The sequence below is a fragment of the Papaver somniferum genome, chromosome 10, assembly GCF_003573695.1.
Source record: "Papaver somniferum cultivar HN1 chromosome 10, ASM357369v1, whole genome shotgun sequence".
Taxonomy (NCBI): Eukaryota; Viridiplantae; Streptophyta; class Magnoliopsida; order Ranunculales; family Papaveraceae; genus Papaver; species Papaver somniferum.
Genome location: NC_039367.1, coordinates 86179952 through 86199038, shown reverse-complemented (window position 1 = coordinate 86199038; position 19087 = coordinate 86179952). Strand labels below are relative to the sequence as shown.

Genomic DNA, 19087 nt, shown 5'->3' with positions numbered 1-19087 from the left:
CTGCAGAATACCCGAAAAAACAAGAAAGACTAGGAACCTAAGGCACTGCAGATTTGAAATCTCAAAATATTATGCCAACAAATAAGTAACCATTGTTCTTGGACAGAGTATGCAACCTGGTTATGAGCTCTTAAATTGTTGTGTAATGTTGTCTAGCCAAAAAGAATTTAGCACATAAAGCATCGAAACAGCACCTAGGGACGATATCCTAGTAGACACACTAGCATTCACCAAACCACCGACTGGGTCAATGCAGATACATTCTGGTGTAAAAAAGTTACACAATTAGAAGCAACACTATGAGCGCGTTTTTTTGGTTTAAGTTGGAACCTCCTAAGAATTTGGCACATTAATATGTCCTACTAAGTACTCCAAAAGATATAGAGAAACCCTTGAGATGGCAAAAGAACTACATTTTCAACATTTATAGTACTCTCATGACGGAACAGATCATGGAAGTAAGATTCCCTATAAAAACAAAAGAATTCAGAATATGTACTCTCAACACTAAACTACGAATAACATTGTCAAGTCTCAAGCAAGGTTCATATTTCCAATGAAGTGACAAGTATCTATGTTTATGAAGTGACAAGTATCTATGTTTTCAGTTTCTTTAGTTAATTGAAACATCAATATATCAAAAGAAGAAACTACCGGCCACTAAATTAACTAGATCAGATCCCCTCCCGCCATTGCCAGTCCTATTAGCACTCCGTTTCTCCAACATGGGAAATAAATGGCAGCCCAAAGTTGAAACTCCAATTTGTTGGAGTCTCACAAATCAACTAATCCTCTGGCCACCTGATTGGGAAATATATTAACACAGCGGAATTCATATTCAACAAAATGCATGCACATGACGCCTTCCTCAGAGGTAACTACCCTCGCTAGGATCAACAATTCAATATTATATCTCGTGATGCCAGTGTATAAACATCAAGTACTCATCTAGCATCTAATTCTAATGCAATCAGTCTTTTGCAATAGCAACATTGATCTACAGCTACCAGATTTCAGAACCATGAGATTAGCATAAAAAACACAAGCTGAAAGCTTCAAGAGTCATGCAATATCATTGAATTACCAGTTATCTTCAGTTCCAAGATTATATCACATGGCACATGCAATGTGTACCATTTCAACTAATTATGCTAAATGGACTAATGTTAACGAAAAGAGTGGACCACCAACCTCCGTCGATGGCTAAACTCCAGAACAATTTGCTCAAACACACGGTGTATTTGCTCAGTCTCTGAAAAAAGAAAGCAGTGAAGGAAATTAGTAAACACTAAATTCTTCTACATTGACCAAATCATTAGCAAAGAAAAAAAGTATTAAAAAGGTAACTAAGAAAAAACAAGATATACTTTTAATCTCAATCAATTGTATGGGTTTAAAAGGTCAAATGTCCAAACATTAGGTTTCCAGCGCTCTGAAATCTTGAACTACCCTAATCGAACTCTACAACTAACATATTACAAGTCCTTACCAGCTTAAAGACAGTTTCCAAACTAAAACACCAAGGCTTGGTTTACAAGTCCTCAATCATTGGTAACTGTAATTTATCACCAGTTCACCATGGTAGAAGTCCATCATCACCGCCTGTGATTAAACATGATAAGAGACACCACTAACCAAATACAGTTAATCTCAAGTTCTCAACCATTAAGGGATGACTATTCTTCTTCAGATCATAATGCTCGAGTACAGAATGATTTTTGCTTAAGGCAACTAGATCAGTCCAACCGGCTGGTTCCTAAACACATAAACTCCTATTGTGTTTATGTCATACACTGATGCCGCAAGTATGTCATACAAGCTGCATTTGCACAATGCCATTTATTTTATTTTTGTAAATTCCTGTCATTCCTAACTTACTTTCTTAATCTCCTTCGGCCCACGTGGACATTATCCATATTTCAAAACATGATTTCTTCATCATGTACATAAAGATCAGACCTCAAACTATCATCATGTAAGACCGTACTGTGCTTAACTATAACTACATATACAATATTTACTAAAACTACAATTTATTCCCTGCCATTATACCCACATAACAACGTGTAAGGCTATAGGGTAACATCAACATAGAAGACCTTCAGCAATCGTGTAACCAAAGAAGTTCCAATAAATGGAAATTCTGTCCAATCCTTTTTAGCAGCCATAACTTGTAAACTAGAAGTAGAAATCAGACATACATAGACAACACCAAAACTAGTTGAAACAAAATAGGTCAAATTTGATCTGAAGTTCGAAAGTGACACGATAACAAGTTTTTAAGGATTGGGAACATCACAATAGCCAGTTTGAAATCAATATATCCAAATAGCTCATTTTCGTGTATTAAACTTCCAATATATTTTTTGAATTAAATTATGAGTGCATTTTTGGTCCAAGTTGAACCTCCTACAAATTTGGCCCATCAATGTGGCAATTGCTGAACAATGAAGATGCTAGGTACTCCAAAAGATATAAAGAAACCATTGAGATGGCAAAAGAACTACACTTTGCAAATTTAATAACGCTCCCTTGACGGAACAGATAATGGAAGTAAGACTCCCTATAAAAACAAAAGAATTCAGAAAATATACTCTCAACACTAAACTATGAATTACATTCTCTAAGTCTCAAGCAAGTTAGGATTTCCTACTAAGTGGCAAGTATCTATGTTTTAGTTTCTTTAGTTAATTGAAATTTGAAACATCAATATACTAAAAGAACAAACTACCAGGTTAAATTCATGCCAGATAACAAAGCAATTAAACATTACAATGTAAAATCGAGATCAAACCTGTTAAAATCAGAATTCTTTGGATCCAAATAAAATCTCCCCTCTCTGGAGACTGTGCATCATTTTCTTCAACCACTCTCTCTACTGCAATAACAAACAGGAACTCGCTTCGCAATGTAGACACGGAGACATTGTTAAATCAATACGCCATAATCAAACAATTCAATAATCAGCCACATCCACAGATCCCCAATTAGAAATAACCTAAATCTTCATTTCATAATTTTCAATTGAAAAAAAAAAAGTTATTATTATTCTACAAAATCAAAATTGATAATCAATGATTTCATTCCAATACAACCGTAGCACCCAATTCTTTAAGTTTCTCTAAGATCGGATTAGCTTCTTCTTTAGTAAGTCCTTTTTTCAACATAACAGGAGCTTTCTCCACCAAATCTTTAGCTTCTTTCAATCCCAAATCAGTGAAACTTCTAACTTCCTTAATAATCTTAATCTTTGAAGCTGCATCGAACTTTTCAAGTTTCAAATCAAATGCTACTTTCTCAACAACTTCTGCTGCTGCTGCCGCTGTTGATCCACCTCCACCACCACCACCTGCTGATGCATTAAGACCTGAGATTGCTGGACCATATTTGTTTAACCCTGATTTGTGTCTGAACAAAATCCCATAATCATGTTTTTCGAACTTTGTTAAGTCGATTAGTTGGTCTGCGATTCTTTCAAGCTTCTGCGATTGAGTTTCTGTTGTTGTTGAAGATGCTGTTGCTGTACTGAGAGATAGATGATGGAGAATTCTGGTACGGGAGGAGGAGTAGATGAGATTTGTTATTAGGGTTTCTGATGGAATTTTTCTCATTTTTCTGTTTTGGTTTTTGTGTAAGTTCTAAGAAAATGGAACAGTGAGAGAGAGTTCGATCTACTTTAGTTTTCTAGGGTTTAAGAAAAGTGGTTCATTTAGTGGACCCAGATTGCAGACAGGTGAGTTATATCTACTGACTAGTTGACTGATAAGGGCTTCGACGCTTCTAAAAAGTTAGTCGAAAAGCCAGAAGATAGTCCGGGAATATCATTTCAAATTTGCCCTTTAAGAGGAAAAAGTTTACCTTTCATGAAGAAATTATTTTCGTTTCTGATTTTTTAAATTGACTTCTACTTTTAGAGAAATATTTTTAACGATATTTGGGTGTCTGGGTATCAAAAACAGAAATGCTTTTGTTAACTTTTACTTCTTCGGAAATCGTTCTAAAATTTGTGTTTAACGTTAAGAAAGGAATAACATTTTTATGTTTAAAACTCGTTCTAAAATTTTGTTTCCAAATTGGCTTTAAGATTTTCCATTTTATTAAATCGCCGAAATTACTTCTTAAAGCACGACATCTTAATTAAGCTAAAGGGTTTTTGGACACTTTTATATACATCTAACTGAGAATGGAACATTGGATGCAGGAGCAGGGACCCTTGAATGCTATGGAAAGCCAGATGCAAAAAGCTATTTAGAGGGAACAATGGAAATCCCAAGTTTAGTTATGCAACAGCTAAAATCAGTCAGACTATCATCCTTAGCAATACCATCAGACACTAGACTCTGCCTCCTCATGGAACAGCTTCACCATGGAACAAAGATACAAGTTTTGCCTCAATGTCTCGTTTCAAGAGATATCTTGGATCGCAGGGGGGCAAGGCCACCTCTGAACTCATCACAAAGCCACCCGGTAGAATAACTATTCTTTCTAATCTTAGTAAATTTTTTCGTATCAAATTTATTTTTATTTTGTTGAGAAATTTATAGGAGTAGGTAAATAACTTTGCTCAGATCCTCTATTCAACATTATTGTTCAAAGAACTAACCCCAATAAAATCCGTAAAATGTATGAATCAGAGCTCCACGTTACTGGCGCATTCTAAACCTTAATTTACACGAAGTTTAATTTTAACCGATTATTTGTGTACAAATCTACAACGATTGATTCATAAGTTGAAAAGTTTAAATGGTTAAAGAATTTCAACTGTAGGTTATTTTTATACGATGATCTACAAAACCATGTCATCCTCGCAACGGCCAGTTGTAGGATCCTCTGACAATGTGTGTTAAACTGCATATAAAATCTAGTATGAGACTATAAATTAGCCACCCAATGCGTATCTAGTAGCTGTTGAGCGGGTGAAACTGCTCTTGAACTGAAACTTTTAGTCAGAATCTGGATCTGAAGGTAACAGGTTATAAGCATCCTTAGGTACATCATCAGCGATGGAAGTAGGTTTATCTTTGTTCGATACTGCTTTTCTGCGAGTTCTCTTTTCGCGATTGGGTTTTTCCTGGAAAAATGTAGTCACAGAAAGAATAAGAATACAGTCATTATCTCACATGAATTCAAGAACAAATACAAGTTTGTTATTACAAACATAGAGATAGTGCAGAGCCAGAGGCTTTAAAAGAACTGGACGAATACCAGAACTTGAGAAGTTTCAGTTCTGTGATGGGGTAAGCGCTCAAGGCCAAGGAAAACATTTTTTCCTTCAAATGATGTTTATCTTGAACACAAATTTTCTCCTACTACGTGATAATTGTTTTCCTACTAATGCTTAACATGGATGCATTCGCAGGATTGCATGGGTTCATTTCATGTCCAAACATCATTTCAAATACAACTAAATAAACACAAAATTTAACATACCTCCATAGTAGGCTGACTTGACTGGTTAGGCTCAGTTGATTGGCTAGTCCCATTTGACTGATTTGCTAGACCTGATTGACTCCTGCGCAGATAAATGGAACCAAAAGAGAGGACTGCTGCTAGAAGCAAGATTGGACCCAACCTTGGATCTCCGATATGATCATGTATATTGGTTATGATTCCCCGAACTCTCTGCTTCAGTCCTTGGCCTGTAGACAAAACTGTTTGACTGCCTCTCGACCAGATTGCATCTGACTCCTCGGGAGTAAGATCTGGAGTCGTTGTCCTCTGTATGAAGACCAGAATTAACATATAAGAACAAAAATTGATGACGTCATGAAGTAAGCAAAGTGGTAATACATTAAAAATATCTTTTAGAAAAACTGAGGGATGTATGAATCGGGAACTGCTATAAGCAGAATTGGGACTCAATTCTCACACAGTGAATGCCTGTCAAGACTTGTAAACAACAATATGTGAAATAGATTTGATAAAACTTGGTGTCGTTTCTTAGAAACCTGGTAATGAGTTTACTTACAAAGAAAGGGAGGTCTGTTGAGTCACCATCCTTGATAATTTTGGAGACCCATTGAATTATCTGCGAGAAAGTTTATCCAAAACACTAAAGTCATATGCAGCCACGAGCTGAAATATAAAGAATTTGAAAATGCACCCATTAAGTATTAGATCAACATCCCTATCCCTACCTCTTGAGTCTCCATTGCACCATCATACTTAGCCACAAGCTGAGACGCAAGATCCTCGTTATCCTCCTCAAATGTATCCCAAATGGTTTTGGGTTGTCTCTTGGGAGCCTTAGGTTCATCCTGCTTAGTAGAATTTCTTTTGTACCGCACAATGACTATTTGGGGTACATCTGTCATATCTCTTCTTGGCCCACAAGTTTCAAAACTGGTCTCCGTATGGATGTAGAAGAAACAGTATTTCTGGAAACCAGTATTAGGCGATTAGCACATACACAGAACTGTAGATGACTGGAAAATGGTTATTTAGTTTTAAAAATAACATGCTTATTTCAGCAATTAAAAATACCAACATTAGTTCCAATATTCTATTTATAGTTATCTTCCAAAATAAATTCGGCCACAATGAAGACCTTCGAATCCTGGTGCTTAAATAACTCACCTGCTGAGCTTCTCCATCAAGCCAAGTAAATGTCAACCGCTTCTCTTTTAGGGCAGCAGCTGCTTGAGGAGCTAAAGTGCTATTTTCGTCATCAGCACCTGAATCACCCTTATTTGATAATGTATCTTGTACCCTGACCATGGTCTATGATATTGTATGATTAGTCCTAGTGGTAAGCAATAATTACTGTTTTCTAATAGCAAGTCCAAAGTCCAGTGACTACCAAATACCGCTTCATTATCTAACAAGGTAATGGAAAAGAAAACTTACTTCTCTCATTTTGTTAAGTTCCAGACTGGGCCTTCCTGCAAGAATCACGCAATACCATGTCGTTGCCTCATATCCTGCACGAGAGTAGCCTCGTGCATCACATCCCAAGTCCATGGATGTTATGCTCCTTAGTTGGGGAAGAACTGACCAAAAGAAGACAAAAGGAGACAAACAGAACAGCATACGTAAGTTGGTTTCTTAACACTGGAAGTCTTCATTGCTGCGAAACCTGATAGCAATCTTTTGATGATTATACAATTCTACAAGTATTGATGCAACCCTCCAAACTAATTAATAAGTGACATTTAGAAGGTCCTTAGAACATGTGTAATAAACGTCGAGCATAGCAAAAGTCAGGTAAAGTCACCACTGTGCTGACTGGTCAAATCTAAAGAACACGGAGAAATCAGCATTTGTTGAATTACCTTGTTGTTTATTTTGCTCCATGATTTCTGAAAATGATGTGCTGTTCATGGCTCCTGCAGAGATGAACAAGAGAATTCACTGTGTCATTTGAGAATACAGACACGGAACTTGAAAACGAAAAGTCAGCACATCCAGAAACGGAGTAACTTACCATGAAACACAACAGGCTTTACACCCGGATCCTTCAAGAACACAAAAGCTGGGGCAGACTCCACCTCAAAACTGTTATCCAGCATAAATTAGAAGAGAAATCTAAGAGATTTTAAAAGATCTTTAACAAGGGCAAGACTGGAAGCATCATCAAAAGTGGAAGGAAGAAGGAATATTTTGGAAATAAAGTCCTGCAAAATTGTGTCACCATTAATTTGTACTAACTAACATAGACGTATTGTATGTATATCAAGAGCACACTTCAGTCATGAAAAGGTAAACATACTTGTTCCACCAAATGGAAGATTCCTCCTCCCTCCATAGAATAGAAGCAAACGAGGCATATGCCCAATAATCTCTTGCAGCTTGACGCAAGAATGGAGCAGCGCGCTCCCCAGTTTTTGAGAAGTAAAGAACTTTTACCTGTAGTCCATACATAAATTTGAACATTAAGTATCAGGAAACTGAATGAACTGAATACTGTATATATTAACCAATTAAGTGACAGCCGTCTTGGGTAAAGAGAACACTGTTAGTATGTAAAATAAAACTTGAGCTATCAAAAGAAACACATTGGCTGAATATAAGCATCCTATACTTGTTCACCATATCCACTTTACCCCAGAGTTAACACGTTTAATTTTCTGAAGCTATAGTATATAGACAAAGAAAATCAGCAGCAAGCTATAGCCATAGTAACAAACTTTTACCTTGTGATGTCCACTTTTTGCAATAAAATTCTTCCCCTGAAATTGAAATATTAACTCCGTATCATTAACTTTATTTGGCATAACGAAAAGAGTAGTCCACTCGAGATGTAATAACAAAAAACATTTAAGTTTGAAAACTCTGATAGGTTGGTTAATGTGCTATAGTAAGTAAACGTTTTTGGGTTTTCACACATTTCCTAATTGTAAGTGGTGTGCAACTGTCATGTAAAGAGTGTCTTAACAGATCATCTCTTGCCTAAAAGAATAGAAAACAAATGCTGGAAAACTAGGACATGAAACTTCAAAGGAACCATGAATTACCAGAGTCTCCTTTGAATAGTAATTTATGCGAGGTAAACCAAGTATTCTTGTCGCAAACCAATCAGTAACTGCATCCACTGAGAGATCCCCATGATACCTACAACCAAGAAAGATACTGTAAGAGGTAATGTTGTCTTTCCTGCAGGGAAATCGCTTGTAACTGAAATATTAGTAGGAGAGGTTCCAGAGGCCACAATAGGCAATGAAAATGAAACATCGTAAACAAGTATAATCCGTTTAATTCAGTCATTCGGAGACTCACCTCAGTAGACAATCTGAATTTCTACAACCAGGGGGGAATGCAACAAGCGAAGGGATACCTGTAAGAATTATCACATAATAAGAAGTTACTGAATAGAATCTAAATAAAAGTGGTGCTTAGGAAAATGAATTGGGATGCGCACGGCATGAACCTTAATCAGCCACCACCAGAAAACACAATTAGTAACATACAACTGTCACTAATCATTTTGCATACAATAGCAGAGAATTCCTACCGTTTCTGAAGAAGGGTTGTCCTGTGGATGTCCTCTCGGCAAGGTAAGTAGCAAGCTCTCTTTCACCAAGTTCTACCATACCAGTATTAGCAATCCCGTCCAATAAATTAGCTGGAACAGACATATATTTACATGCATTATTACTGGCAGGCAGGACTACAGAAAAGATTAAAAATCAAATGGAATTTAATGAAGCATGCATAATCTTCTATAAGAACTCAAAACTAGAAACAGCAATGGTATAGAGACAATGCATTAGACCGAAACTGAGATTACGAGCACCTAATCTGATGCCTATGAAGAGTTATTCAAATAAGCAATCAATGTGAGCAGAATATAGAACTTTGGCAAAATTTACTTCCAATGGAGTAATAAGCTCATAGTACATGACAAACATACTGATTCTTTTCCAGTTATACAAAAACTTGTCAGAACGGCTGCTCCCTGATGAGTAAACCTGAACTAGCAACCCCTTTGAGCTCCCAATTGCATATTTGAAGTCTTCAGTAGTAAGTACATTGAAATCATGGACTGCAAGGTTAAATGAAAACAAGCATAAAGATAAATTAGTCCTGACTAGTTGCACTTTCCATATAATAATTACAAATTTATCAACCGAAGGAAATCATTTAAAAGAGACAAGTATACCCACCAGAGGAAGAAGCATTTAGTAGAGGTAGCACAACTTTCGAGAATGTTTCCTCGGCATATTTTGCTTTCACCTCTTCCAAAGTATGCTAAAGTAATTCATACAAATAACGTGAGATCAAACATTCAAAAATAAAGTAAGAGTAAGGCCAATGACGTAAACTAAAACAAAACTTAATCTCTTTCATGTAAGAACTTACAAGATGCTCATCAACGCCAAATGCATCATAGTCTCTCTTCCACAATGGATCTGTTAGAAGCTCATAGGCATAACGTATCTGCAAAGGATCCAACATCACAAGACAGCAAAAGAGTAAAGCTACAGAGTAAAATACCCAACACTGCTTAAAAATGTAAGAATTGCGTGGAATATATACATAAAAAATCGTAAAGTTCAAACACTGAATTCAACAAAACTCGACCAAGTTTAAACTTGTCAATGGATTTAACCTAATTGCCAGTCATCCTACAAATTGTTGCTAAAATAACATTCGAGTTCAAAATTGCACTTATCGGTGTAACCTAATTTGCAATGTAATCTTCCAAAAATGTTGAATTAAGAATCCTTCTAACCTTAATGAAATCCTTTACGGCGGGCTCTTCCTCTCCTGAGCTCCTGAAAATTTTCAATTATCCAAACTCAGAAAGCAAAATTAATCAATCTACATAACCAAAGGCAGTTATAATCTTAAGCTACAATTTAATTCAGTAAAATCAAGTGAAACGAATCACTACCATCTCGAAGAAAACTTCTCATAAGCCTCACTAACTTCTTCAATTGAGCTGTAATGTTTAATTCCAAGAACTAACAAACACATAAAAACAAAAATAATCAAACCACACTTGTTTTACAGTAATAATCTTAACTAAAATTATTATGATTTCGATGATCAGAAAAATCTCAAATAAAAACTTACCATCATAATGTGAAGTAGGAAAAGAAGAAGGGATGATAAAAAGTTGAAAGAAAATAGCTATAGAAAGTAAAATCAGTGGAAATAAGTATGCTTTCAGAAGAGAAATCGATGAAGAAAAAGGAACCATGGCTGAACCCTGAAAAACACAAAACAGAACCCTAGACCAGGGATAAAGAGGGGGAGGGAATTTTAGTGATCTATGAGTTTGATTTAGATTGATTTGTATTTATAGTTTTTGGGTATTTGCCGTAATAATTGGTGGAGTGGGGAAACATGTGCCCGGAATAATCCTGCGTGGGTTGGTGCAAGGCTATGGAATTAGTGTTTTTGCACTCATTCCAACGAGAGAATGGGCCAAAGAGTGTTTTTTCACTATGGAATGGTAAAAGGCTCAACATCAGCCGTTGAAGAGAAAAAATCATTTGGGTAGCTCCGGAAGCCGTTTTTTTCCAAGCGGCTTAACATCTGCCTCCTAGTCTTGGGACACTCTTTTATTTGAATGAGTCTGCGAAGTGGCTTGGAAGAAAGTGGACCTTTCCAATATTAATTGTAGCACCTAATTCGATTGAATTTGATTTAACTCCTTCATTTTGAATAACTCTCATTTCATAGCCCTTGTTCTTAGTAAAATTTCTCTACAACCTAGCAATGAGCAATCAATATGGTAGTAAAATTTGCGAGATTGCAATAGACTAGCCCATGGCTTACCAGAATTACAGATGTGTAGTTCTGGTATGCCATGACGTAACGAATATTGGGATTCTACCTATAATTTCAATACTTGTTTTTCCTTTTTTCTGTTACACTCCTCCCATGTTCTAAATTGGCCTTCTATTTGACATTAGCGAATCTATTTCCCGAGCCGTTCAATCTCAACGAATATTTTTATGAAAAATCCAGCCAGTGTGATTTTTTCCTGTGACCAAAAAAAAATATTCAATTTTCTCAAATAAAATTTATCTTAGTCAGTCGAGTTTTTGTTGATTTTTTTTTTCCTTCCTCAAATTCGAATTACCGCTCATTTTAGTTCAGTATGATCAGGAATTTTGCTACTGATTAAGATATTGATCTCACAAAAGCTCACATCTACATTTTGCTACTAATTAAGATATTGATCTCACAAAAGCTTACATCTACATAGTTGTTAAAGGAGTTGTTGGTTCTGGCAAAGCAATGAAAGTTTTTCGTTAACGAATTCATGGAATCTTTATCCAAATTAACAGACATTAACATGACACCATCCCATTACAAAATAGATTTGGTGCAATTAAAAAAAAAAAAGAGAGGGAGTACGTGGAAGTTCTTACCATTATATATCGCCAAATCAAGAACGGTGCTTCGTACGATAACTGGGAATGTTATTCAATGAGTTAATTTTTCATTCAATCAACTTATCGGTGATGATTTAACTTATTGGATGATACACATTTCTAGACTTGAGAAGGTCGGGAGCAATCAAAGGAAACTCCAAATGCTTTTTAAATTTGATTTTTGTTATGAACTTTCAGGAGACGCTCTTCCTGGTGTTGATGGTGGTTTTTAGCTTAGGGTCAAATCGTAAAACCTTAGTCTGACATGACGTCACTCCGTAGGGAAACGAAGCCGTGAATACCAATATTCCCACTAGCACATTTATTGAGCCGTTCAATATGTCTACGTAAAATTTACCCAGATCGCGGATGCGGCAACCGTCCCATATACGTTATAAATTTCGGCACCTTGCCAATACAAGACTCACTGGGTACCTTTTTTTTATATATATAAATACTACGTTCCGCGGCAGAACCCTTAGTATTGGCTGGCATCATCTCCGCTAATGCCAACCGCACGTACCAAAGGCATGCACGAGCCATGCCAGCCACGCCATCGTGCCAAAGGCATGCATGAGCCATGCCAGCCACGCCATCGTGCCAAAGGAATGCACGAGCCATGCCAGCCACGCCATCGTGCCAAAGGAATGCACGAGCCATGCCAGCCACGCCACCGTGCCAAACGCATGCCAGCCACGCCACCGTGCCAAAGGTATGCGCCAGCCATGCCATCCACTCAACCGTGCCAAAGGCATGCCAACCATGCCAGCCACGCCACCGTGCCAAAGGTATGCACCGGCCATGCCAGCCACGCCATTGTGCCAATGGCATGCCAACCATGCCATCCACGCCACTGTGCCAAAGGTATGCACCGGCCATGCCAGCCACGCCACCGTGCCAAAGGTATGCGCCAGCCATGCCAGCCACGCCACCGTGCCAAAGGTATACACCGACCATGCCAGACACGCCACTGTGCCAAAGGCATGCCAGCCGCACCACCGTTTCGAAGGCATGCCAACCATGCCAGCCACGCCACTGTACCAAAGGCATGCCAACCATGTCAACCACACCACTATGCCAAAGGCATGCCAGCGGCTCCGTCTAAGCCGCACCACGCCAGCGGCCCCGTCCAAGCCGAGCCAGCAACTCTGCACAATGCTTGCGTCTCCATTTCATGCCAAGCCATGCCAAATTCCACGGTTTATGCCAAAACCCTAATTTGGTCGCGCCTAAAGTATGCGAGCCATGTCGGCCATGCCACCGTACCGTTGGCCGCCAAACGAAAGTTAGCCACGATCAACAGCTACCCTTTCTCCTGAGATGCAGATCTCAGCGGTACAAGTTCGCCGCCAAACTTGTGGCAACTTTTGGGCGTAATGCCAAATTCCACGGTTTATGTCAAAACCCTAATTTGGTCGCGCCCAAAGTATGCACGAGCATACCGGCCATGCCACCATGCCGCTGGCCGCCAAACGAAAGGTAGCCACGATCAACGGCTACCCTTCCTCTTGAGACGCAGATCTCAGCCGTACAAGTTCGCCACCAAACTTGTGGCAACTTTGGGCCGCAATTCCAAATTCCACGGTTTATGCCAAAACCCTAATTTGGCTGTGCCTAAAGTATGCACGAGCATGCCGGTCATGCCACCATGTCGCTGGCTGCCAAACGGAAGGTAGCCACGATCAACAGCTACCCTTCCCTCCGAGATGTAGATCTCAGCCGTACAAGCGTGACACCAAACCAAACGACTTATGGCGACCTCTTGGATACGATGCCAATTCTTTGGTCACGGTGCCAAACCCTAATGTGCCACGCCAAAGCCATGTCGGCCATGCCACCATGTCGTTGGCTGGAAAACGGAAGGTAGCCACGATCAACGACTACCCTTCCTCCTGAGATGCATATCTCAGCCACACAAGCTTGCCACCAAACCAAACAAATTGTGGAAACCTCTTGGCTATGATGCCAATTCATTGGTCATGGTGTCAAACCCTAATTTGGCCACGCCAAAGACATGTCGTCGTACCACCATGCCGCTGGCTGCCAAACGGAAGGTAGCCACGATCAATGGCTACCCTTCCTCCTGAGATGCAGATCTCAGCCGTACAAGTTCGCCACCGTGCCCCCAAACCCTAATTTTGCTATGCTGCCAATTCTTGGCCACGACACACTCTTGGCTATGATGTCAATTCTTTGGTCACGGCACCAAACCCTAATTGGCCATGCCAATAGCATGCGCAAGCCATGGCGCGGCCACTCCGCTGGCTCAGAGGGTATCCATGATCAACGGCTACCCTTCCACTTGAGATGCAAATCTCGGTCATCGAATGGTCGCCACCAAATTAGGAAACCTCTCAATCTTAACTTTCCATACGCTAGAAATATGCTACACGTTTTCCATGAAAATAGTCGAGACATCAAAACATGTCACAAACTGGGGGATGCTCATCAGGGTATTGGTCTGGCGGTTTACAGCGTGCGGCGTGCAATACGCCCGTTACAAGAAAGTGTCATAAAGGTGAGGCGATTAGTAATGAAAAGAAATAAGTGGTGAAACGTATCCTCATTATGGAAACATCAATTCCAGGCATTACCTCTTACCACTTTCTTCCACCACTAAACCGCTTCCACTTCTTACGAAGCCAGGGTACGTTTTATTACGACTTATATAAATAGGTTTCACCTATTTCCACCAAACAACAGGTTTTGGTCAGGAGAACACTACAACACTCAGAAATCACCTGGTAGTTTTCCATCTTGGATATCCAGCTTTACCTTCTAATACAAGTCGTAAAAGAACCACACCTTTCAGATTCAACCATTGTGGCTTCAACAATCTCTTCGCTTCCCTCCCTAAGACCAACCCTTATCCTTCTACTTCACTTTTGTGACCAAAGCAAGTCTGGAACGGCCATTTCTTGGTTTAGACCGGATTTGTACAGATTGATCTCTCGAATATAAAGTACTCCCGTGCAGTAAATTGTTTAGGGTTTAGACTCGTTTCTCACCCACACACGAAATTACCGAAATCAGCAGAAACTGTTTTCACCCTCAAACAATCGGTTACAATATTGATTTCCATTTTCCGATTTCATTTTCAACCCTATCTCAAGATAGTAGAACTCAAGTCTGGATCAGCGACAAGCCCTGAGAACACCAGCGCTGAAATCATCCCCGGTACTAACGCTCTTTCCAGTGGCATTAATACGCCACCCCCAGCGTTTCTTCAAGTGTGACAGGTCCAACCGTCACTAGAGCCGCTGCTACTCCACCATCGGGACGAGAGACTGGAGAAGCCAGAAAAAGCCGACCTCCTCTTACCATTGTTGGTTTGATGGAAAGACAAAAGTATCTCGTAAGGCTCAGATAGACATGGCTACAACTCAGAAAGAGATACCTATTTTCCTCAAGACACTCACAGAGCGGCCACCACAAGAGTCACGTCAACCCCAGATGGAGATGGCAAGGAATACTTTTGACATCCGGTGCAGACACTTCAGCAGGAAGCGTGTTTATAGACGAAGAGGCTCGCGTCGCTCTTGAACGCCCAGTATAAAGGAATCAGCAATCTAATTTCATCACACGTGAAGATCAGGAACGACTTCACCATAATCGAGGCAAAGAAAATCAGCAACCCTCCTGAGTTCACAAAGACTCTCTTCCTGTCAGGAGCTGCATGATTTCCGGGGACTTCGCCCATAAAATCATGCAGTCTATGATGAAACATTTATGTGAGATTCTATATTTCCCCAAGGCGAAGCGTCAAGACATATTTGCAGCCCTCAACTACACTGCATCAGGAAAGCAGTTGTTTCCAGCCAGAGAAGTCGTTGCCAAACCCCAACCTCTCCTGGAAAGCACGATTGATAGATGGAACTGGGGACTCCTAACCACTGTTCGCTTGAAGGGTGTCCAGTTTGACAACACGCTGATTGGCGCAGCCACTCCGCTTCAACGTCCTCCAGCAGCGGCTCTGCTTCAACGTTCGCTTCAGCAGCCACTCCGCTTCAACGTCCTCCAGCAGTGGCTCCGCTTCAACATTCGCTTCAGCAGCCGCTCCGCTTCAACGTTATCTTCATCAGCCGCTCCGCTTCAACATCCTCCAGCAGCGGCTCCGCTTCAACTATCGCTTCAGCAGCCGCTCCGCTTCAGCGTTCTCTCCATAAGCTGCTCCAGGATCCGAAGACGAAGCTTCAGCGTTTTGCTCTATAAGTTTCAACGTCCTCTCCAAGAACCGAAGCCGCTTCAACGCCTCCTTCCTGCCAAGGTTCGTGCCCGTGTCCGCCGCTCCTCCTGCCAAGGATCGTGTCGTAGCCGCCACTCTTTCTTTCTAAGGATCGTGTCGTAGCCGCCGCTCTCCCTTGCCGAGGATCTTGCCGTAGCCTCCACTCCTTCCTTCCAACGGTCGTGCCACCACACTCCCCATGTCAAGGATCATGATCGCAGCCAGCCAATTTCCTTAGTCGTGGCCGCCTTTTGATCCATCCCACCAAATCTCGTGGTCATGGACAGTTTGCTCGCTTACGCATCCAGCCAATCCCTTTACTTCCATGGACGCCCATACAATTCCATCCAACCTACTTTGTTCCCATGACAATGTAGTCTCTTCTTATCACATCTGCTGCCAAGAACTGTTGCCGCCCGTTTGTTGATACCAGACAGAGCTTCATCATGGCAACAATCACTACAAAGGTAACCCGTACTCCTCCATATTTTAGTTTCACGTGGAAGAAGTAACAAAATCACAAGTATGAACGCACGATGGAGATATCTTTATCACGGTCAACCCACCGACCATACAAGATGGAAACATGTAAACTGCACTTGGGGACTGAGGATCTACACGGAATCCCTTCACTGTCACAACTCATAAGAAACGGTCAACCAAAGGTCATAGCCACGACAAGGTCATCTACTCTTCAAGGGTGTAGCGTAAGAATATCATCACCTCTCTGTCTAAAAGACGCCTGCAACACTTTACGAGGCCGCGGTGGATCCCAAGCCTTCTCAGAGGAAACAACTTCAGAAACTAAAGAAAAGTGCGACTGAGGACTGCTCATTGCAGTCCATCCCGACGACCATCAAAGGTTCATGAGATAACTCCGGAGACGCGGCTGAAACATTTTCTTGAAGAAACAGAGGGGCCACGATAAACAACATAACTCTCTCATTTCTACCTCTTCGCTATCCAGAATGTTTCGTCCATGTGATATTTTGAGCATCACAGTGTCACATCCAGAAGAGTACAATAAGCTTGTATCAAATCTCGTGGACGTGGATTCAAGGCGATGCAATGAAAGTAGGCTACACATGGGGACAACCAGCATGGGACACTTTCACTCCCATCAACCAAACTCCAAAAGCACGCCACAAAGATACATTCACATATTCGGTCGAGCCATCGGATCTAACAGAAGTATAACTCGGGACAGCTCACCGCATCTCATTCCATATGATAGTCCAAGATTCAGAAGATGGTTCGAAGGCTGTCGCTTGGAACAAAGTCCTTGAAGACTTAATAGAAGCACATCGGCAACGGAACATCTCCCAACTCATCTATTTCATCCAGTGGCTCCGGAAGATTTCGACCATACAAGCATCCACAACATATTTTCATAGCGATCAGAAGGTCCAGGCACTAAACAACCTAAATTCAAGGATGGACCGATAAAGCAACCACAATATCCAAGATTAGCCCTGACATGATCGTTGTCGAGCATGTGTTTCATCCATACGTCCCAAGAATGCGATGGAGTTTGGTAAATTTTGGAATCCACTGGAGAGACACTGCAGACAAAAGCACAAATCCGGACGAGCGACAGAAAATAGAAGAGGGTTGATACCTCTTTTCATGCGGACGGAGTTTCTAGAGTTTGAATAGAATAAGGATTATTTCTTGTTCCACGAACGAGGATAGATGACTGGGCGCACCACACTTGTGCTCCATGACTCAACCTGCAACACTCCTTGGTCAAGCCAGCACCAACACTCTGAATGCTAACATCAACAGTTTGTGGCCAAAGTTGCAGCGCCAACATCGATGGTCCATGGCCGAAGTTGCCGTGTCATCTCCACTTTTCCACGGACCTAGCCAGCAGCGCCATATCCGCATGTTCTGTGGTCGATCCAATAACGTCGTTTTCCACCCGCTCCGTGGTCAAAAAAGTAATGTCATCGTTACCGTTTGGTAGCCAATTTTCCAGCGCCATCACCACCGTTCGGTAGTCGAAGTTCTGAATCCAGTCGTCATCCTTCCACGGAACTGAAGCCAGTTGCCATCATTCCACGGGACTGAAGCCAGTTTCCACTATTCCACGGAACTGAAGACAGTCGTCATCCTTCCACGGAACTGAATCCAGTTACCATCATTCCACCGAACTAAAGCCAGTTTCCACCATTTCATGGACTGAAGACAGCCCCGCGTCCCAAGCCAAGCCCACGGCTCCACGACCAGGCCAATCCAAGCCAATGCTAGCGGCTCCACTTAAAATCCAACACCAACGGCTCCATGCCAAGCCAAGCCAAGATGGCGTACGGCCAAGCCAAGACGAGCCAGTAACTCCATGTCAAGCCGACGCCAACAGCCCGCATCCTAGCCAGCAGCGCCATAGGCCATTCCTTAGTCGGCCAAAGCAGCGTCATCCACCTTTCCATAGCTAGCCATAGCACCGCTTCACGGGCTAAATTGCAATGTTGACTCTGACGATCAGTAGCTAAATACCCAGCACTGATTCCAACATCCCATGGACAAGCCGAATTTACGAAAAGTCGCCAATGCAAGAGTCGCAGATTCTCTCTACCTCCTGAAAAAGGTTAGCCAGATCCTCCTGAAAATCTCTTCATGATTTGCCGTTTCGATTTTATCCTTGTTTGTCACCATCTTATGCTTACCTCGCAACAATGCCATTGTTTCGATCTAAGCATGGGACTTAATGTTAATGGTGGTTTTTAGCTTAGGGTCAAAATCGTAAAACCTTAGTCTGACATGACGTCACTCCGTAAGAAAACGAAGCCGTGAATACCAATATCCCCACTAGCACATTTATTAAGTCGTTCAATATGTCTACGTGAAATTTACCCAGACTCGCGGATGCGACAACCGTCTCGTATACGCTATAAATTTCGGCACCTTGCCAATGCAAGACTCGCTGGGTACCTTTTTTTTATATATATACATACTACATTCCGCAGCAGAACCCTTAGTATTGGATGGAATCATATCCTCTCATGCCAGCCGAATGTGCCAAAGGCATGCACGAGCC

General features: G+C 41.0%; 2 protein-coding genes across 2 annotated transcripts; both read right to left on the bottom strand.

The window, feature by feature from the left end:
* Positions 1 to 1057: 1057 nt before the first annotated feature.
* On the bottom strand, positions 1058 to 3662 carry LOC113319072 (50S ribosomal protein L7/L12-like). Its single transcript, XM_026567368.1, has 2 exons — positions 2795 to 3662; positions 1058 to 1252 (listed from the first exon to the last, which is right to left on the bottom strand). The coding sequence occupies exon 1, from the start codon at positions 3609 to 3611 to the stop codon at positions 3081 to 3083; it is 531 nt and encodes a 176-aa protein (XP_026423153.1). The 5' UTR covers positions 3612 to 3662; the 3' UTR covers positions 1058 to 1252; positions 2795 to 3080.
* Positions 3663 to 4589: 927 nt separating this feature from the next.
* Positions 4590 to 10858, bottom strand: LOC113318948. The gene is made up of 19 exons (XM_026567241.1): positions 10516 to 10858; positions 10334 to 10403; positions 10172 to 10214; positions 9799 to 9876; positions 9603 to 9687; positions 9350 to 9481; positions 8951 to 9061; positions 8716 to 8773; positions 8454 to 8550; positions 8133 to 8168; positions 7709 to 7845; positions 7424 to 7494; positions 7272 to 7325; positions 6847 to 6989; positions 6577 to 6720; positions 6138 to 6377; positions 5969 to 6028; positions 5431 to 5718; positions 4590 to 5071 (listed from the first exon to the last, which is right to left on the bottom strand). The coding sequence occupies exons 1-19, from the start codon at positions 10640 to 10642 to the stop codon at positions 4943 to 4945; spliced, it is 2103 nt and encodes a 700-aa protein (XP_026423026.1). The 5' UTR covers positions 10643 to 10858; the 3' UTR covers positions 4590 to 4942.
* Positions 10859 to 19087: the final 8229 nt, after the last annotated feature.